Source organism: Chrysemys picta, chromosome 18 (genome assembly GCF_011386835.1).
Source record: "Chrysemys picta bellii isolate R12L10 chromosome 18, ASM1138683v2, whole genome shotgun sequence".
Taxonomy (NCBI): Eukaryota; Metazoa; Chordata; order Testudines; family Emydidae; genus Chrysemys; species Chrysemys picta.
The window spans coordinates 21325711-21348018 of NC_088808.1; the positions used below are offsets into that span (position 1 = coordinate 21325711).

At 43.0% G+C, this 22308-nt stretch overlaps 1 protein-coding gene across 4 annotated transcripts in view; it reads right to left on the reverse strand.

Moving 5' to 3' along the window:
• Positions 1–2017: 2017 nt before the first annotated feature.
• TRAF1 (TNF receptor associated factor 1) overlaps positions 2018–22308 on the reverse strand; it is a 63672-nt gene continuing 43381 nt past the window's right edge. For all 4 annotated transcript variants that reach the window (XM_005299457.5, XM_024106280.3, XM_005299458.5 and 1 more), the window contains 8 exons: positions 22125–22223; positions 18509–18670; positions 12125–12196; positions 10830–10895; positions 9427–9873; positions 8757–8934; positions 7345–7493; positions 2018–6078 (listed from right to left, as the gene is read on the reverse strand). In XM_005299457.5, coding sequence (XP_005299514.2) covers positions 5860–6078; positions 7345–7493; positions 8757–8934; positions 9427–9873; positions 10830–10895; positions 12125–12196; positions 18509–18670; positions 22125–22223 — 1392 coding nt within the window. In that variant the 3' untranslated portion in view covers positions 2018–5859. The remainder of the gene's footprint in view (positions 6079–7344; positions 7494–8756; positions 8935–9426; positions 9874–10829; positions 10896–12124; positions 12197–18508; positions 18671–22124; positions 22224–22308) is intronic.

The window sequence follows — 22308 nt, forward strand, 5'->3', positions numbered from 1 at the left end:
TCTCCCCCAGCTGAAGTGAGGCAGGGTTAGGTTTGGGCATGAGTGGAAAGTTTCACGCCACATGAGACAGGCCCCCTTACATCTTGATCACCACCCTTCTCGGTGGCGAGTAGCGGCTGACGCTCCCTTGGGGACTCACCCCCTGACCTCTCCCTACAAAAGCATGCAGAGAGCCATGGCTGAGTGCCACACATATGGGCTCCCACGCCCCTGCCCACGTCCATTCTGTGGGACCTCCACACCCACAGAGGGGAGGGGTCAGGGTGGGAGGCAGCTGGATTTGTCTCTACAAGCAGGTTCCTTTGTCTACTCTCATTTATACACTGAAACCTATGGGGTTGCTCTGGTGTGAGGGGCAGAATCTGGCCCATAGGAGTCCCAGCCTGCCATTCCCCACGCTCCGGAGTATGTTTCCAGCTAGGTTTGGATGGCCCAGCTCTTGCAACTCGCTCGGTTTCTGTTTGATTTAATCTCCAATCGAAAGTAATTCTAGGCTCCTGCCATGAATGGAACGCTCACTAGTTATGTGGTTTGGAAAATCAATATCATTTTTAATAATAAAATCATAGGAGGCAAAGGCACAGAAATTCCAAGAAGTCATTCATTCTCTACCCTGTAGAGTCTATTCTGTCACATGCACACGCACAGGTCACTTGGCTGTTTCTTTTCATGCTGAGAGCTGGACAGGGGACATTTTTAAAAAGCAAAGTTAAAAAAATAAAAGGATAAAAAGGCAGCCAATCCTGCCTGAGAAATAACCGCCACCTCTACGGAAAAGCAGCAAGCGCAGCTAATTAAAAAGCCCTGGTGCAGAAGTAGATCCCTAATCAGTGAGGGCGAAGGAAGGCTTACACAGGTATGGAGCAACTTCAACTCCCATGGCAACCAAGCAGAGCTCTGCCATTATCTTTCTCTGCAGTAATTCTTGTAGGATCAACTGCTTTCCCCTCCCCCTCTGCTCCCACCACCCTTTCAGTCTGCAGCAGTAGTAAGGAGGTTCTTAAAATATCCTGGTAAAGCCAAAGCCTGCAGTATTCCTCCAGGCAGCACTCACGCTGGACCAGCGTCTCCTCTCAGTTCCACCAGAGCAGCTATATTGATGTAGGTGGGGTTACACTGATTCACAGGGGAATGCAGCACTTCTTGGGTGGGGAGGGGTGTTTGCCTGAGTAATGATTTGTGGGCCGCCTGCTCCCCTATGTGCCCGTGGCCTTCAATCTGAACAGGAGACGTACAGGAGGGGAGACAGCCGTCCATGCAGCATGCTTTCCCCTCCTCCTCAATGGACGCCCCTCTCCAGGGTGCTGGCTCCTTGGAGTTGGAGGGGGCATTGCAGGTAGCTAGGTTCCTCTGGGTTATTCCCCTCCCACCAAACTTGCTGGGGGAACATGTGGAAGTCCATACACAGTCAGCCCTGACTGAAGCTGGTTCCCCTCACACTGCTGAGTAAAAGGGAGACAGAAGCAACACATGACCTTTTGTATCTTGCCTAGAATTATATTAGCTTAGAAAGACACAAAAGATTTCTAATATTTAAACATATCCAATATTGCAGCAAATAAAAATGTTACATGATGGACAACACCTTCCTGCATACCAATATCCACCAGAGGGGAACAGGTGGCCTGTCATTAAGGTACTGGAATGGGACTCTGGAGATCTTCTGGGGTTCAGTTCTCAACTCTGCCACTAACTTCCTGTGTGACTTTGGACAAGTCACTTCATCTTTGTGCCTCAATTCCCCAACTGTAAAAGGAGGAGAACAACACTTCCTTTCTCCCACTGACTGTGTGTCTGGTTCATTTAGATTTTAAGCTCTTCAGGACACAGACTTTCTGTTCGTATGTGTCTGTGCAGTGCCGAGCGTAACAGGAGCCTTCCTTTGGTTGAGGCCAGTTGGGGCTACCACCATGGAAATAAATAATGACAACATGGATGCTGAGCTTTGTCTGTAAACAAACTGCTATAATAATAACTGTCATTCAGTTGCCCCCCATTTTTTAAATCAACCCACACATTTTTTAGATTAATTAGCTTTATTTAGGAAATAAATAAACAGCTTGAAAATATGGATGACTGATGTAAAAACTCCACTTTCTAAAATTACACAGGTAATTACAAAGAGTAATTTTTTCCCCACATACTACTTCACAGTGGTCATATGGAATGATATTACAGAAAAAATACTTTTCTGCCCCTAAAAAAACATTTTTAACAAGCTTGAAAATATTAAGCCTAGAAAAGAGAGAGAGAGAGACAGAGAGACAGAACACCCAACTCTTTCATAAGCAAGCTTATTCAGTTATTTGTCTGTAGTTTTTGGAAATTTGATATTTCATTACAACTAATTATTGAGAAGGGCACTGGCAAGAGAAAAACAAGGGATTTGAAAAATCCACCCCTGGGTCAGCAAAGACACTTGAGATTATGAAGAGTAAAAGGACTTTCCATCATTTCTGCTGCACGTCTAACTAGGGTTTGTATTTCAGCTTGCACAATAAAAGCAGACTAACAGTTTCAACTGCTTCTCACAAATCAGGCACAGCACTGGGGGATTTGGGAAAATAGTTAACCCTGTTCCTGGAAGCTGATCTAATTCAGGATTGGGGGCTATATTATGAACTCTGTGCCCTTCTGCTGCCCAAACTCACACGTTAGGGTGCTGACAGTATCTCTTTAAATATTTTGTTTTGCATCTGAATTATCTGATAACCATTTTCTGCAAGGAGTGAATTTTAAAATAAATTTCTATAAAAAGTAAATGGCTCAGATTTTCCTCACAATATTAACGCAAGTTGTTTTTAATTACAACTCAGAGCTATTTTTTCTGCCACCCTTCTGTCACGTTCCTAAGCACTACCAAAACTTCAGCACTTACAGGCAGTATTTTAAAGTCCATATTTTAAAATAATCATGTCAGCCAGACTCAGTCCTTATAAATCCCATGTAAAACAGTGCTGCTGGTTTACTGTGAATGAAACAGGCTATTCCACAGTGGCTCCAGAATGTCTTTCATTGTAAACTTCAAGTCTTGAAGCCCTTTAATCTACTGAATACAGATTTCTCCGTGGAACTGATTCACTAGATTAACTGATAAATGCATGACAACTTCCAAGCATCCCAAGTTCAGAGATGCTACTTACCATGTGTAACGTGGTACAGAGAAGTGGAGGTTGCAAAGAGATTCCATAGGAATACTCACTGGAGCTTTTTAAAGGTTATAGTCTGATGTGCTTTGGCAGTTTGCTTTCTATACTCAAAGACCATCCCTGACAGAAGTTTGTCTAACATGGTCTTAAATACCTCCAAGAACGGGAATTCTACATCCTCCCCAGTAACCTATTCCAGTGCTTAACTATCCTTCATCCTCCTTCACTTCACTAGTACTGTAAATAATGCACTGTCTATTAAGGCTTATTACACTGCTCTTTAGGTCGCTTTAGTGGAAACTTGACTTGCAGAGTTCAGAGGCACTGTAGAAATCAGCAATCGAAAAGATCCATTAGTTTAACTATAGTTCAGTCTCCTGCCTGTGCCAAATTGTTCACTAGAAGATATTGGTAAGTGCTAGTTTCCAATGTCCCAAGCAATGGGGCTTTGATAGGCTTCTCTTTCTGCTTTGCGGCACAATTTCCTCTCATTCTTTGAAGATTTCAGAATCAGTGGCAGATCTTTGGAATTACACTTCCGTATTCCAACATTTTCCTTCACAATCCCTGTCCATCGGATTTCCCATGAAAGAGGGTTAAATGACGTCGGAAAGATTTTCCCAACACTTCTGACCTATACTGTAAAAGTTAATTCCCACAGCCCCACGGATGTCACAGGAGTGCACTGCAGTACCAAGCATAGACTCCTTTGCTGTGGCACCAGGAGGATCGCTTGCAGTATTTGGGCTTTCAAACAATTTGACAGGGACCTGAGTTACCACTGCAATCCTGTGAGTTACAGCATCAATCCAAAAATAATTCACTGCTCTGCAACCTATTGGAGAATTGCGGTCTCTCTCCTTCTCTTCCTCATCTTATATGGAATTGTCTTCTCTGTTTTCCCTGGCTAATTGCTACCATGTAGTCATTCTTCTTTCATCATTGATGTTTTGCTCCCTCACTCCATTCTTCTCAGTGTCCATTTTTCAGTTTGCTCTCAGCAGGGAGTAACTGTAGCTCTGAGGGGTCTGTGAACCCGTGACAGGATTTAATCAGCGGTTAAAGTGTACTGGGTTCAAAATCCTCTCAGTGGTCCACTGGGGCTAAACTTAAACACATGAGTAACTTTACTCATATGAGAACTCCCATAGACTTCAAAGGGGTTATTCATGTGTAAAGTTACTCACATGCATAAGTATTGGCCTAAGTCCCCAAGTGCTTAGATACTATAGTGATCGGTGCTACAGAAAACCCTAAGAGAAACAGGCTGCAATGCTAGCATGGTTTTGGCTGAAAGTTCAGGAACTCATGCAACAAAAGCAAAAAGAATTGCACTGAATCCACCCAGAATGGCCCGTAAGAAGGGAAAGCAGGTGATGAGAAGGCTATGAGGTTAGGGGAGCAGGGACGGAGATAGAATGGGGTAGAGACAAAGGGAGTGTCTATAACTTTCTCTTTGGGATAAAGGGTTGTATTTCAACCCTACATACATATTATATAATAGCTGCCAGCCTTTACAATGTTTGTTTTTCATTCCTTAGCTTTATTTAAAAAAATAAACGTCACAAACTTTGCTAGTGAACATTTTCACTGCAACATTTTAAAAATTACTGTGACCCAGAGGAAGGTCCCACCATCAGAGCACATTAAAAAATAAAGAAAAAAGATAAAATAAATAAATATTGTATAATAAAGTCACTTGCCCTGGAGTTTCAGAAAGTGATTGAGCACTTAAAAAACCCCACAGATGCAATTTATCTGCTGCTTGAACCAGCGGATGTGGGGTTCTTGATGCAAGTAGGAATGTATTGAGGGTCACGATGGGAACTCCCTCTTCTCACTTACTAGAGTCAAGCTCCTCCCTTTAGTAAGAGCAAAGGCTACTCACAGGATGCAACGTAATGATTCATATGACACAATAAAATCTGGCTGAACCCAACAATCACATGGCTAATGTGCAAGAATATTTATACAGTGTGTAAAATAAACACCAAAATCATATCATACAGTGTAAGGAATTCAAGCTATGAACATTCAGCCACAACCTACTGCTTTCAAAGTTACACACCCATTTATGCTAGCTGATGCGTGTGTCTCTGTGTGTGACTGATTGGAAAATCTGAATCCCAGTGCAATGACAGACAGAATACAAATCTTTGGAGAGGGTACAGCATACTCATTTCTCTACAAAGGGTTCAGAGTTAAGGCTCAGCCTTCACCCCTTTCTTTCCAGAAGAAGTTGGGCAATCACAGGAGCACAAGAAAGGAGCAGGGACTATGCTCCACCAGGAATCTGGCCAGCCCCTTGGACAGGTGTGTATGTGTGTGGAGAGAAAGGGGTAGGCATGGGGGAAGAAGAGGCATGCTCCTTCTACCATCCCGACACGTGCACCTGTGCTGGGACTGACTAGAATCTGTCCCTCAGTTTGGAACTTAAGAGTATCAACTGGGTTTTTTTAAAACACTATTTTGATCATTTTCAACAACATACCACTTGCACTGGTGGCATGAGGCAATGTGCCTAAGACACTATGGAGAAAGTAAACACAATGGGTAGATCTGCAGCGGGTGTAGATGACTTCAGTGGAGCTGCAGGATCTGACTCACTGGATTTTGTGTGGGCATGAAAATACACACAAGGATTCAAACTGAAGGCTCTCCCTAGACAGACTTTGCATGGCTGTATTGGCAAGTACCCTCATTCCAGGGTTTATGAATTTGTTTCTATAATACACTTTAGGAAAAGTGTGTCTTCTCTGACATAGGCATATTTGGGTGACTGTAATTTGCACAAAGGGAGGAACATGGGACAGCCACTTGCAACATTCATGTCGCTCACTGGCCTTTGAAATGAAGCAGAAGTCAGATCTGGACGAAAAGCATCAATTACATGCTCTCTGTTGTTTTGGTCAAGCATCATAAACGTGACCTGAAAAATAATGGAGGGAAGACAGGAACAATAATCACTTCTTGCATTTCAAAACAATAATCAAAGTCACAAAAGCATTCGGACCCTGTGCATTTTGACAAGTGCAAATGTGCTGCAAAAAACATCTGGATGCTCTATCGAAAACTAAATGCAAACTAAAACGAATGTTTCCCAGCTGGCAAGGTCAGCTAATGAGAACAAGGGAGATTATAATGGTTCCCAGATCAAATGTTTAAAACTTTGCCACTTGTAAAATAAAACGAAGTCAAAAATTCTGTCTAGGTGGAGAATTACACGATGCAAAACCTTTCCCTCTCTCCTGACAATATGAACAATAACCCAGGAGTTTTGTTAAGACTGTTAAAGTAACTCTATTATTGTGGTTTGGATCTGAACTAGACACTCAACTTGCTGTCTAGGAGGGATGAACAAAGTAAACAGTCTAGAATTTCCCCTGCTCATTTTTACTTTTATTAACTTACTGTCATTTAGCTTGAAATATAAAAACACCTTTTAAAAGTGATCTGAATTCTGAATGTTGATTCATTATTCTCTTTGGCTGGTTGGTTGGCACTATGGCTATTTATATGACAGGCTTACAGAACTATTGCTACATCAGAGTCAATGTTAAAACAGGGATCAGAACCTCATTAAACTTTTTCTTTCTTTCCTTTATTATTGTTGCTGATCATCAAGCTACCTGTGCAACTTGGGAAAATAAGACACAGAGTAGGTAAGGGACGTGCCCAAGCTCACCCAAGGGAGCTTATGGCACAGATGGAAACAGAACGCAGATCTCCTGACTCCAACTCCTGTGCTTTAGCCACTTCCTGTACTATCTAGGTATATGGAGATATAGAAATGATAATGATAGGCTTTGGCTTAAGCACAGACAAAGCTTTAGATATAACAAACCCAGAGTTTCAAGATATATTTGAGCTTCTGGGTTCTTGCAAATGTTACAGAGCAGAAGCACGAAATCTCAATAGGAGCAAATCTCTTTGGGTACTATCCCAGCCTGTTTAAAGCTGAATTCTGCCCCTGGATTAGAGCATGGCTTGTAGTGATAGGAGAGGGGAATGAAGCAATGCTTCAGTTCCATTGAACTCAGTGGAAAGACTTTGCCTGACATCTGTGGGAGCTGGATTGAGCTTCTAATGTGGGATCAGGTGTGATCTACACAGGTGTGATCTACACAGCAGAAAAACCAGTAAAGGGGAATTAAGCATCTGAGCATTATGAACAAGAGAAGTATGTTCTTTTTACCTTGTGTTTGAAAGGCCATGGAAGCAGAGCATCATATTCCCCTTTCATGACAACAAAGAAGAGAGAAACATGTGTTCCTTTCCCTGTTCCATCGCCATTCAGATAAATCCTCAGACAGACTTTGTAGCCATATTTCGCAGTGTAGAAAGCTGAAAATTAGAACTTGTGGTTAGTCAGGCCAGAGCCTACCAACAGTCTCTGAAAAAATCTGTATTCCTAGGCTCTCACATATGCAAAAGGGTTAAAATGCAACAGGTGCTCTGAGACCAGGGTGATGAGCATGGCAGATTAAATAGAATACCCTGTGGATTTCCAGCTGCAAGCACTGAAGGTCCAGTGGGGGAAGCCCTTTTAATGACTCATAGGTTGGTGAAGCTGATCTGTAATTACTCACAAGAGCATGTTTTATCTAATCACTTCATTTCCCAGGGAGAATGATTGCAGCAGCCACTCAAGGCATTCTCAGAGTGACATCAAATGACTTTACTTGGGATGAAACAATGCAGATCCAGCAGATGTCACTGTAACTAGCAGCAGTTAGAGGGCAAATAAACTGAAATGAAAGCCATGTACAACAAACAGTGCAGCAACACAAAAACGTGTTGGCAATATCAGGCTTTACAGCGTATGTTTCACAACCACTTCTTAGATACGTTATTTGAGGACATCAGATCCAGCACTGTCCATATTATTTTTACCCTTTTATTTTCTGAACTAAATACTTCTAGGCCAAGTTTTTCAGCTGGGCTAGAGTGTGGCTTCCCTTTTTACAGGTCGAAATGGGGCTCACAAAATTCCATCGACATTTCTTTTGCCAGCCCAAATATCAGCATTTGTATCACTAAGTAACTGACTTGTGGCTGTAATTCAAACTGTTTCCAGCCCCACTGCTATTATTTGTGCCTGCGGTGTAAAAACAATTTTTTGCAGTGGGATTTAAAAAACAAATAAATCCCATTTCTACATATGCATTGCTATGGCTAACAGCATGCAGAAGCAGTTGTAGGTCAGCATACAGGCGTTTTAGAATTCAGCTCCGGTCAGACCAGTGACACTAGGCTGAAGTAGCCTCTAAAGAATGGCTGGACATCCGCACAGCCATCCATGCTGCACATATCCCAGCATCAAACATGGCTGCTTGGGTTAAGCACTTGGCACTGTATTTTGGCCTTTGGGCACCCTTCCCTTACAATCCTGAGACAGAGAGGGTCAAACTATAACTACAGAGCAGAAGTTGCCTTGTATTATAAACAGACAGAATCAGTGTGTCCTTTTATAAATAGTATCTTAGATCTGGGCACTATTTTAAAGAATCACTGGTCAAAAGAGCAGATAGGAGCATCACTCTTGAGACACTGCTGGGTTTTCAAGAGCTGGATTTTACTAGTGTGTGTATACTTGATGTTTTTTACCTGGGGAAAACAAACTGACTACTCTTCCAGTCACAGAGTCATGGTACTTTCTGTTGACATCTGTAATTTTCCATAAAAAGACTCCATCGTAGGACGCTTGTTCGAAAGACTGGAGACGCTTATGGAGTTTGCTCAGGCCTGCATCTTTCTGTGTCAGACATCGGTGCAGCTCTGTAATCTGAAAAAAACAATTCCTGTTCAAACCCACTCTGTTGTCTCTACAGGACCTTCTGCTACAGAGGCAGTTCAATAATGCAAGGACTCTCACCTGTGCCCTCACACTATGGAGAGTTGTGTGTGTGTGCGCGCGCTTTTAAAAACACCTTGATAAGTAATTTTTAAAATGCACAATGTTGGTTTAAGAGGATCATACTGTATCTGATTCAAGGTGCCTTGCTCTTTTATGACCTGAATCCAAGAAATGTTGAGCACCCATAATTTTCCATACCTTTTAGGTGCCTAAACATGGGTTTAGAGGTCTACTTTAGAAACCAAGGTTTGAAAACTTTACCAAAGCTATAGCTGGAGTTTTGGAGATGGGATTAGAACTAAAGAGTTCCTGGCTCCCACTCCTGTGTTTGGACCATGCCTACCCACCCTCCATGATTTCTGTGCATATGTACTAACTACACAAACTGTACACAGACACGTGGTCATAATAAATGTTTACCTTCAATTCCAGGCTTTGTATTACATCTTGATCAAGTCCACTCTTCGTCCGAAAGGCTGCGATCTCTAGGTTAGAGGTCTCCACCTCCTTGTTGAGCACCGCCACAATATTCTCAAACACGTGCAACTTGTCTTCCAGTTCAGAAATCACTTTCTCCCTTACAAGCCGTTGCAGAATTGACTCCTCCTCACAAACAGATGAGCTAGGAAAACAGTCCACTTCCAGATCTCCACTGACTTCCAGGGCTCCTTGGAGCTGGAGATCGGAGACTTTTCTTTCCAAACCCTTCACTTTAGACTCTGCTTTGGCTAAGTGTGGGATGATGCCATTTGCAGCTCCACCAGCAGGGCACAAACTGGCCTTGAGTTGCTTTATATGCTGCAGCAGCATCATTAAGTGGGTCCCCACCGCAGTCTTTTCATGCTCTTTTGTCTTCTCTTTGCTGCCCTATTGGGAGGAGAAGACGCTGTCATTGAACTAAAGTAACTGACTTAGGGCCAAATCCTCATTTAGCCTTTATTCAGGCAAAACTCCCATCAACTTCATGGGAGTTTGGGTGACCAGATGTTCCGATTTTATAGGGACAGTCCCGATTTTTGGGTCTTTTTCTTATATAGGCTCTTATTACCCCCCCACCCCCTGTCCCCATTTTTCACACTTGCTGTCTGGTCACCCTAATGGGAGATAAACCTAAGTAAGGCCTTCAGGATATGGGCCTGACTCCATAGCACCAGGCTGCCTAGCTCCTGGGCGGTTGTGTGTGTATGACATGTACATATGCTACATTAACAAGAAAACAGTTGTTCAAAATCCCTCCACTTAACAAGGTGCCATGCAAATAAACAGCTAGATTCTCAAGTCGATCAATATTTAACACACGCACTGCACACAAAATATATGAGACGTCTCTATTTACAAGAGACGTCTTGCTTTTAGTAAGAGCACACTAAAATCCAAAGCAGATTTTAGAAACCAGTTAATGCTGTGGGGGATACAGTTACCTTGCAGAGACTGTTTGATACATGACCGAGTATCAAACCTGATATGGCTGTAGAATTATAATTACAGAACCGGCCCATTTAATCTGAGCGGAAGATACGCTGCAGGGGAAAAAGTGTCCCCAGCTGAATTTCACTCCTATGAATTGTGACAGTCAAAAGCCAGTTCCACACCCTTCCCTTCTTTTTTGCCAGGAGAGGTTAAGTTTTATCCCTTTACCAAACAAAACAAAACAAAACAAAACAAAACAAAACAAAACAAAACAAAACAAAACAAAAACAAAAACAACCAAATGAAGCCATCCTTGGTTGAGTGCCTCGGCTGGTTCATGCCAGCAGCTGGAGTGTACAGACTGTACATTACTGGAGACCTTCCAGATTAGGAGCAGGCGGCATTTTACTCACCCTAAACGAACAGCCGATCTCAGAAAACCGACAACCGTTTTTGCTGTTCAATGGCGTTGAATGGTTCTATTAAAAACAGCCACAAAATAGTAAGTACCAATTTTAAGGGTTTAATTATTTACTACAATCCACTAGGCCAGATCCTCAGTTGGTGTAAATCAGGGTAGTTCCACTGAGCCTCACTGAGGGTCTGGCCCCACCCTGTATAGCAACACCAAAGGCAATTCATTTAGATACTGCCGGACAAATCACCAAGTCCTGAACTGATGACCAAGTGATTTTGTCATGCACTGCCATGTGTGAGGCCTGGGGTCCATCTCTAGTCACCAGTGTCCTGAAATTTGAGCAAGTGGGATTGTGACCACAGCCAAGGTCATATCTAGTCCAGGCTGACAGTAATTCTACTCTGTTGTGGATGCCTGTAACAATGGCCTGCCCTGCAAGCTTCTTAAGCAATGATGATTTTATATATCACTATGAAGGGCCACTTTCTACAGCACTCAAACCTGGGAAATCCACTAACACATGGGGCAAGAGGGATGATGGTGGATTGCCCCCAAGACAGACTTGCGTGCAACCAAGTGCCTATTCAAGCCCTACGTGCTGTACACACACTAAAAACAAAACAAGGATAAATGTCCTTAATACAAATACAAAGACTCCCACCCAAAAGTCTCAGTATAACACAGACCCTAAAATAATACAATATAATAAAACCACGATCATCAGCAGATGACAACTCCTGTATAACACACACACACACACACACACACACACACACACACACACACACACACACACACACCATATTAAATAAACCCAGGAATAAGACCTCACGCCCAGTAACTCAAAATCCTTCACTTTGCTGTTCCCAGAGAAGTACGGAGGAGGAGTGTGCCTTGCAACACACTCTAAAGGGTGACCCATTCTCTATCACACCAAGGGGACTGAGATTAGAATCCAGCCCTCTCTCTCTGCACGCAAAGGTACATGTCTTTTTAAGAAGTTATTTAGTGTCGTCTGTGTTGGAACAGCCCTTGTACTGCTCACCAGGTTTCCCCTGAGTGTTTGAAAAGGAAGTAAACAAACAAACAAAACTTCCAAGATTTTAGGAGAAATCCTAAATAAGGGGGTGGCGGGGAGGAATCAGTACAACTGATCTTAGGATGTGGAAAGCTCCCGGCTACTGTTGCCACATGGAGATGCCATGAAGTTGCCTGAGTCAGCCAGATGAAGAGCTGGCACTTCAAGGAACAGAACAAAAACAATACATTGCCCTTTCACATTTTACCTACCTTTTCCTTTGATGGTCCTTCTGTGTGCATCCGTTTTTGTTCCTTCAATGAGTTACCTTCACACGTATGCTTCTGTCATTAAAGTAAGAGGACAAAGTGTTGGGTACAATGCTAAAATCATGATGCTTCCTTACACAGGTCTCTATGAAATACAATCTCTTTCTGTACTATGTAATATTATCCCCATTTTACAGAAAAGTGAGCTCTGGTGAAGTTACTTGCTGAGACGCCTCCGGTCAACTGAATCAGGTCTGAGCTAGCAAAAAAGAGTTGCACATTCAAACCCTGTTTCTGGAACAGATTTACTAGGAGGCCTTAGGCAAGTCACTTAACCCTGCACAGCCAAATTCAGCAGCGGTTCGTCAGCAGTAACTTAGATCCCCTTGCACTCATGTAGTCTTTCCTAGACCCCCCAATGCCCACACATCTGAAGCATAAGGGAGTCTCAGGAAGTGTGATTTACAAGCCAAAGAGCTGGGGGGAAAAACATAAATTAAAATAGTATTGACCCCTATTCACTTTCACATGGTTTGAGTGGGTTAAGTAGGTCTTAAGGAAACTAAACCTTTCTCCAAAGATCAGGGAAGTCCATTGACCTTAAGAATAGGCTTTCACTGCAGAATTAACCTGGGCTCTTATTTGGGTGTTGCGTCTAAGCCACCCTCCCATCCACACACAAAAAACTCTGGCTCGAGTTTAGTGGTACATTCAGCTCGAGCTAGCTGGCCCACCCTAGGGTAGGCTGAAGGCCGGGTGAGGCTCTCATTTAGACTGGTCACCTGCCCACCCACTTTGCAGAGAGGATGCAGGCTGAACCACTTAAGTGCTGATAGTCCCCCAGTGCTTGCCCACAGTTCTCCTGGGGTGCCCAGATGGACAGAAAAGTTCTTCCACCATTCACTGGAAAATAATTAAAGAGCACCTCATCTTACTGCAACACAAAGAACCATGGGATATGTCCCCCACCCCAATATAGTTGTAATGTATTTCTCTTTTTCCTTGTTATAGTTTAATGCCCTCCACCCATCAATAAAGCTCACTGGTTGTTTGCTAAGGGGGGGGTCTTTTCTGAACAAAACTTCTTTCTAACAGACAACCAGAAGGGAGGAGAATAGCATTAATTCCATATTATGGGAGAAAGATTTGCAAAACCTTTCTGTGTCTCTCTGTAGAGTTCTCAAGCTTTTCTTTACAGGGAATAATGTTCAGAAACTTGGGACTAAAGAACTAATATTAGTTGCTGCTGTCCACTGTATGATAAACTGCAGACCTAGAGATTTCCCAAGCTAAACTGCTAAGCCAATTACGCTTCTTCCTAGCATAGTAGGTAGTTTCAGTCAGGGAGCTCCAGATGTGATACCTGTTAAGTGAAAGGACAGAGTGTGATGGTTCACATATGGGGCCCAGCACTTTCAGAAATGACTTACAGATGCTTCACACAGGCTTCCTGGAAAACTCAGTGTACGCAATGTATGAGTCTCACCCAGTTCAAACTCTAATCATTGCATTTATGTACAGTGACATGCAGGTGAACTATGGACCAGAAAGCAAATATACATATAAACTCTCCATGCATTGGCTGCATATAGCTTGGGGTTACGCGCAGGGCTGTCGCAGATCTCATTCATTAACACACTGAAGGCAGGAGGCCAAATTTCCTGACATGATGTGCTAATGCAGAATGGGGGAAATAATCCCCTGCTGCTGGTTCATACCATGACTGTAGTTTGTGTATTTTAACATAGCGACTCTCAAGCTTTCAATTCAAACTATTCAGAGGTTTCATCTTTAATCTTTATAAATGCCTTTGCTTGCCAGTACGTTTCCTTTAGCTGTCTGGAAAGTTCGTATAGTATTGCAGTTCCAGGAACCCACAAAGTATCTTCTCTGCAAAGTGTCCTAAGATCTCCATTTCAGCTCCACAAAAACACATCCAGAGGTCTTTCCTCTCCCCTCGGCACTTTCTGAACACTCTATATCTCAGACATTATTTATAATGTGCCTTTGTTTATTCTTTACCCTAGGCTGTTTGTTCATGCAACTTTGTCCTTTTCCTCTTTCTTTTTTGATAGGGTGGAACCCAAAATCAAATGAATATAAGATTGACATATAAAAGCTGCTATTAACACAAGTCTGAAAAATGCTTAATCAGGATGCTAAGAATTATACGGAGGAGAAAGTCGTGTATCTGATAGACTGCCCAGACTGTTCTATTTGCTCCTAGAGTATTCTGGGTAAATGCAGTTTGAGCAAATAAACAGAGCTAGCATACCACATAGCCTCAAATTTAGCTAATGAGATCATATAATCCATGAAATTTCAGTTTTATAAGTACTAAACAACAGGCTTTCAAAAAGCAAATGGGCCTGGTTCACGACATGGTCCAGCAAACATGATTTCCCATAGGACTAGTCTGTAGCCAGATCACAAATACTGTCTCCATCATTCCAGTAACAGACAGAGGTGATGGAAATAGGAAGGGATTCCCTACTGTAGATCAGATCATGGATCTATTCTATCCAGTCTTCTCACCTCATATTCAGGACAATGCCTGATGTTTCAAGGGCAGATCAAAAACACCATAATGCATTAGGACAATTACACACTGTTGTGAGCAGGGTTGGCAGAACACAACTCTCCCCTCCACACAAGCAGGGGCTCTGGAGCAGCGGAGAAGCAGAGCATCCCTTTCTCCCCCCCCCCCTCCTTTTAATCTTTTAAAGCAGGATTCATGGAGTGTTGAGATGGTGACTGCTCTGGAGACTGGGGCACGCTAGTCACAGAACAAGCAACGCACAGGTGGTGGCTGAACAAGTGTCCACACCCTGACCTGCCTATGTACCAGCTCCCTGGCCCTGGTGGGACCACCTCTCTCAAGCTGAGACAGCGTTCCAGTCTCCATGGCTCATTCATTTCTTGAGTTCTTTGCTGAAACTGACACAGAGGTTGTCATTTGGGAAGGCATTTTTTGTGCTAGGGTTTAAGGGCATTAAACTCACTTCATATAAGCCACCAAGGAGTTAGCAAATGGTAGAAATGTTTGGTTGCTACTGACCTGCATTAGACTAGGCAGAGGAGCTCCTATTTTATATTCCCTGTTGTCAATTAGGGTAAAAAATGGATTCCAGCTGCACTGAAATTGTTTTCAGTGGAAAATACTCCGGGTTATAAAAATAAAAGAGATGCAAACAGCTTCTTCTCATAGATTACATATTTGCAAAACGGAATACGGGAACTACTGATACACAGAAGGCAACATTTCAAGGCCAATCTCCCTATCAGGTTGCCAAGATATCCTAACAAAAAACCGTATTAGATAACAGATTAAACAGGACGAGGGAAATGAAAACAATTCTTCACCACGGGAAAAAGAAACCAAGTAACCTCTGAAAGCAAACCAACATATCACACACATCTGAAGAGAGGAGCAAGGTGAATCAAAACCGTGCTCAGACCTTTCTCTCCAGGTAACAGAATATCAGTTTGCCCACTGCACTTTCAGAAGGGTTAAAGTGGTGAGATGTTTCCACTTTCAGTTATTTGCTCTTTTTGAAAGACACACTGAAATAATAGACGTAAAAAGTGCCGGTTTGACAGCCCAACAGGCTGAACTCAGCTATTCCCCTCCCCCCGCCACGGAACTGGGAAAAAATGAGCAGCAGCTGTGCAAGCTTCCTACACACTCGTTCCCAGCAAGTGGGCCTCATTCCTGCCACGGAGAGACCACTTCCATAGACATGAGAGGGGAGCTGAGTCTCCGTAACCTGTTCAGTTCTTGGCAAGACCGCAAAGGTGAGCAATTGGTGACCAATGTGACATGGAAACTTGCCCATCATTATTCCCTCCCCCCCCCCCCACTATCCTGTTGGAGCATTTCACAGTACAACTCTCCCACCATCTCTGTCGAAATGGTCGTCCTTCTAGGATGTAATTCCTAGCTTGACAATGATTCTCCTTAAACTACCTGGAGGGTCAACACTTTTCAGTCCTCCATCCCAGCCTGGAAGCTGAGTGCTGCCTCTGCAGCCATAGGCTAAGAGATCACCGAGTCTAAAGCTGGAGAACTGAACTGCGTTTTGAGAACTTTCAACTCAAATCAAAGCAGTTACTGCAGCTTTAGCGATGATACAGGTGTGACATTTCTTATAGATGCTGCTACTGCTATTGGCTTAGGAGTTTTATCATGAACTTTTACAATGAAAAAGACAATGATAAGATGTGTATCAGCTAAGCTATCTCAGATAATTCATCTGTATATATCAGCAAATATTTTCCTATCCCTTTACCTCCACCCAACTACACTGTTTCCTCCTTCAGCAACACAGTGTACTATATATCAGCTAGCATATTGTCTTTAGGCCACTCCCATCAGCACACACACAAAGGATGGAATCAAAGGAACTGAGATAATTTTTTAGAATTAACAAGAATACAAGAAGTCATTACAAAACCCAACTCATCAGTTACGGGTCTGATCTAAGGTTGCCCTATTGGAAGACATTCTAAGCAGGAAGTGAGAAATGCATTTCATAGAATCATAGAATCATAGAATCATAGATTATAGGACTGGAAGGGACCTCGAGAGGTCATCGAGTCCAGTCCCCTGCCCGCATGGCAGGACCAAATACTGTCTAGACCATCCCTGATAGACATTTATCTAACCTACTCTTAAATATCTCCAGAGACGGAGATTCCACAACCTCCCTAGGCAATTTGTTCCAGTGTTTAACCACCCTGACAGTTAGGAACTTTTTCCTAATGTCCAACCTAGACCTCCCTTGCTGCAGTTTAAACCCATTGTTTCTGGTTCTATCCTTAGAGGCTAAGGTGAACAAGTTCTCTCCCTCCTCCTCATGACACCCTTTTAGATACCTGAAAACTGCTATCATGTCCCCTCTCAGTCTTCTCTTCTCCAAACTAAACAAACCCAGTTCTTTCAGCCTTCCTTCATAGGTCATGTTCTCAAGACCTTTAATCATTCTTGTTGCTCTTCTTTGGACCCTTTCCAATTTCTCCACATCTTTTTTAAAATGCGGCGCCCAGAACTGGACACAATACTCCAGCTGAGGCCTAACCAGAGCAGAGTAGAGCGGAAGAATGACTTCTCGTGTCTTGCTCACAACACACCTGTTAATGCATCCCAGAATCATGTTTGCTTTTTTTGCAACAGCATCACACTGTTGACTCATATTTAGCTTGTGGTCCACTATAACCCCTAGATCCCTTTCTGCCGTACTCCTTCCTAGACAGTCTTTTCCCATTCTGTATGTGTGAAATTGATTTTTCCTTCCTAAGTGGAGCACTTTGCATTTGTCTTTGTTAAACTTCATCCTGTTTAACTCAGACCATTTCTCCAATTTGTCCAGATCATTTTGAATTATGACCCTGTCCTCCAAAGCAGTTGCAATCCCTCCCAGTTTGGTATCATCCGCAAACTTAATAAGCGTACTTTCTATGCCAATATCTAAGTCGTTGATTCAATTAGAGTAATAGCAACCTGCATGGAGCTGGCAAAGTAATCAAAGAAAACAAGTGATCAGTTACCATTGGGGAAGGAAAATTTTTGTTTTGTTCTGTTTTTTAACCCGGACTGACTTCAGATAGAAACATCTGGTGGGGAGTGTTGAGCTTTAGTCTTCATTTTATATGTACTGCAAGGTCCTCAATTACAACAGTGATAAGCATAATATAAACAAAATTAAATATGCCTGAACAGTCCTCAATGCTACAGATAAGAGAGAGGTTTCAGAATGAATTTACAATGTATGCATCGCATTGGGCTCTGCCTGGGATCCACTGATACGGTTGATTTGAAAAGTTAGTAGATTCCAAGGCCAGAGGGGACCATTGTGATCATCGAGTGTGACCTCCTGTATAAGGCGGGCCATAGAACTTTCCCAAAATGAAGTTAAAGCTGATGGCATCTAGTATAAATATTGTCTGAATAAAATCTGCTGTACAAACTTGCCAATTTATTGGCCCATTTTGTATTAAGTTAAAAAAAAATCTATATTCTAGATCTTTCTGTGGTTTCTCTGGCTGCATTTCTTGTCATCTTCACGCTGAGGTGTGGTGGCTGAAAGGGGAGCTAGAAGAAGTGCTGCCCTCCCCCCAATGAAATGTGCGCACACATATATTCTCTCTTCTCATAGCACCACATAAGGATGGTCAACTACACCCCATTGTTTTTCCAGCAAATACATCATGGCACATTACACTGCAGTTGAAAAGTTAGCAAGGTCAGAAAAATGAAACATTCTCCAGCTACATAACTTTAATGAAACAAGGAGGAAATATTTAATCAGACAGCTGTGAAAACTGTGGAGTATTCAAGATACGATCATAAAACCCTTGTTTTGTTTTAAGGCAAATAAATCTTCTTACTTGGTACTCATTACTGGATAACCTCCGTTTACATTTCTGGCACGTGGTCATGTTATTAACACATCCATTCTCCAAATGATCTGCAAGTTTCTTTCTCATCACCATTTGTCCACAACCGGTATGGCAAGGGATTAAAGCGTATTCACATAGGCTCTGATGGTCCTGAAAGTTAAAAGTTATAAACCATGATGTAACCCTGCACAGATACACGTGTGTCTACAAATGCCCTCCATTCTGCCTGCATGAATCTTTCTTTGCACCACGTGGCCTCTGTGAATGGGCAAATTCCCCACCTCATTGTCTGACAGAGAACTGGGAGTGTGATTCCCAGCTTAAGTACAAGCTCTTATCGAGCTCGTGCACTGAAAATAGAGGTGTAGCCACGGCAGGGCCGCCCAGAGGGGGGGGCAAGTGGGGCAATTTTCCCCAGGCCCCGCAGGGGCCCCCACGAGAGTTTTTCGGGGCCCCTGGAGCGGGGTCCTTCACTCGCTCCGGGGGCCCCAGAAAACTCTCGCAGGGCCCGGGCCCCTGGAGCTTCTTCCGCTCCGGGTCTTCGGCGGCAGTTCGGCGGCAGGGAGTCCTTCCGTTCCGGGACCCACCGCCGAAGTGCCCTGAAGACCTGCGGCGGGGGGTCCTTCCACCCCGGGATCCGCCGCCGAAGTGCTGGGTCTTCGGCGGTAATTCGGCGGCGGGGGCCCCCTGCCATCGAAGACCCCAGGCCCCCTGAATCCTCTGGGCAGCCCTGAGCCGCGGTATCACGGGTGGCAGTGGCACAGGCTAGTCACCCCCAGTACAAACCCCGCCCTGACCCCAGGGGTACATACTCAGGACAGCTAGTCCATGCCACCACTCCCCATTGCCTGTGCTACTGTGGCTACACTAGTACTGTGAATGTGCTGCCTCGATGCCACCTCAGCTAGCATGAGTGTGTCCAGCTCTAAGTGTTGACAGAGTCACAGCCAGGTGAATGTCCAAAACTCACCTCGATCCTGGGGCTTTGCTTTATTTTTTATTTAAAACAACACATACAAAGTTTAGTCTGAGCTCTCTCCTGAGCTGGCTCTTTTAATGGTCTTCCTTTGTAAGACCTGCTGTCTCAGCACCAGCCTTTCTCTTTGCCTCAGAGACTCCTTGACTTTCATCTTCTCGAGTCAGAGAGCAAATGAGCAATAATGAGACCAAACTGTTCTGGCTGGCAAGATGAGCCAGCTGACTAGCCCTACCCCTCCATGCAGGGTACATGGAAGGCCATCCTGTCACAGCCTCCAGGACACAACTGGGTCACGGTTCGTAACAGCATTCAAAAGAATTCTTAAATCGAGTTTATTTATCACTATTTGCACTTCTCAGCTCACACAATGAAAATCAATTAACTCTATTTCATTGTTGTCTATAGGGGAATATTTAACTGTTTAAAAAATATAATGGAAACACTTCTACTGGCCTGAAGTTCTGTAAAATCTTATTTTACAAAAATCTAAATTTTGAGGCCAAATGTGATCAACAGCGTCCCTTTAACACTACCCTGATTATAACATCTCACTGCAACCATCGCAATGTTTGTCCTCAGTGCATGGAGGGAAAGGGGGCAGAGTAGAAGTTTTAAGTCTACAATGTAGATAGTTTGAACTACTTTCAGTAACTATAATGGAGAGTAACAATAATTTATAAGGGGCCTTGTGCCCAAGGACTCTATAAAATCCTGTAATGCTGCTCGGCTTTAAAATAATCAGTGGTTTTGAATTTATAATCAACCTGGCTTAATTGTCTAAATCAAAAACCTTTTAGAGCCAGATCCTCCACTGATGTAAATCAGTGTAGCTGTATTGATGTCAAAGGAACTATGCTGATTTCCACCAACTGAGAATCTGACCCTAAATGTTCCATATATATACAAAACGTTTATTGTCTAGACATTAAGGCCCGGTCCGATAAGGTACCAGTGACTCCAGAGGAAGTTAGCACATTCAACACATCCCTGGATGTGCTGAGCACCTCACGGAAATGGGCCTGACACATTATTTTTCTGATACTTCAGCCAGTGTTGAAGCAGGAGTAAAACTAGTTTATTACAGTTTCTTTCACGGAGGCTCTCACACTGACCGTGTCACAAATGATTTATTTTTTTTTAAAAGCAAGATGACTGTTCCAGCAGTGAACTCAGAAATGCCAATTTTAATCACACGCCTTGTTTTCAAATCCATTTTTCTGTGTATTCATGCCGAGAGAGGTCCTGGCACCTTTTGAACTCTCAGAACTCTGGCACTGAGCAAAACAGGGTAGAGTTTTCTTTAAAGGAGAACAGACAAATGGAAAATATGTGCAAAATTAGCAAAGAAAGGAAAAATATGACAGCAGCATCTCTGCAGTTCCTCATATACAGAGACCGACTGCATTCTGCTTCTAAACTGAGTGCAAAGAGGTCCTTAACTACAGCTCCATTTGACTATGAAGGCCTCTTTTGTCCTCAAGATTATACAGAGAGGGTCAAGCCCCTTCAGTGCTATTTACATATAGGCTTGAATTTTCTTTTTTGATTGTTGTACACGTAGCAGATTCTGAAACAGTCTGTCTATTTCACCTTTATCATTTCACATCAATTTTCAAAGAATGACTGTAACGTACTAAATAAACAGAAGTCAGACAGCTATGTTTTTCTTTCTAAGTCTGTTTTCTGTTTCCCTTGTTGTGTCAATATCTCCATGAGCGCTGCCTCCCAAACATTACCCTGGGAGATTTGTTTTTCTTACAAAAACATAGGAAGTACATTGCTCCTAATAATAGTTTGGAGATCAGGGTATTATGGGCTTCATTGAAGGTTACTTACAAGGTCCTTGCCCATAATGTTATACTCAAACCTACTGGAAAAACTACAGCTAACACATGCATTTTTAGAGAGACAAGGTGTGTGAAGTCACATCTTTTGTTGGAGCAACTTCTGTTGGTGTGAGAGATAGAAGCTTTTGAGCCACATAAAACTCTTCTTCAGGTCTGCGAAACTTACTCAGAGTGTGACCACCAAATACAAGGTGGAACTGGTTGTTTAGCATAAGCAGTTAACACATATTTCAAGGGACCATTCCAGGTGAAGGTATTACCTCACCCACTTTGTCTCTCTAATATCCTGGGACTGACACTGCTACAAAAACACCCAGACATGCATTTTTATAATGTACGCTACACCACCATTCAAAACATGTTGGGTCTGATCTAAACCCCATTGACATCAATGGGAAATTTTCACTGACTTTCATTCAGCACCGGATCAAATCCTCAGCTGGTATAAATTACTATAACTCTTTTGAGCTTCAAGGGAGCTTCATTGATTTACACCAGCTAAGGATCTAGATTCATTCTCTTTGTGACCCCAATACAGGAAAGCACTTAAGCACATGCTTAACTTTAGGCGTGGGCTTAAGACGCATACATTTATGCATGTGCTTAAGTGCTCTGATGAATAAGGATGGACTGCGGAATCAGGTCCTAAATCCCCACGGTCTTCTAACATCACAGGAACATGCCTCCCTGACACAAAACGTTCATTCTCACTGGCAAAACCCCACTGCACACTTATGAGACACAATATGGAAGATTAAACTGTCATCTTTAAACTTACTTCAAAATTTTTCATGATACCAGACCAACTGCATCCAGGGATCCCACAGTGCACTTTGAATTCAGAAATCTCTTTATTAATGGCAGCATCACTGAAAGCCTGGAAATTAACAACAAGATGAGCAGTCAAACACTGGTCAATAAAATGATCCAAACAGCAGCTATGAGATGGGAACAGGCTGGGA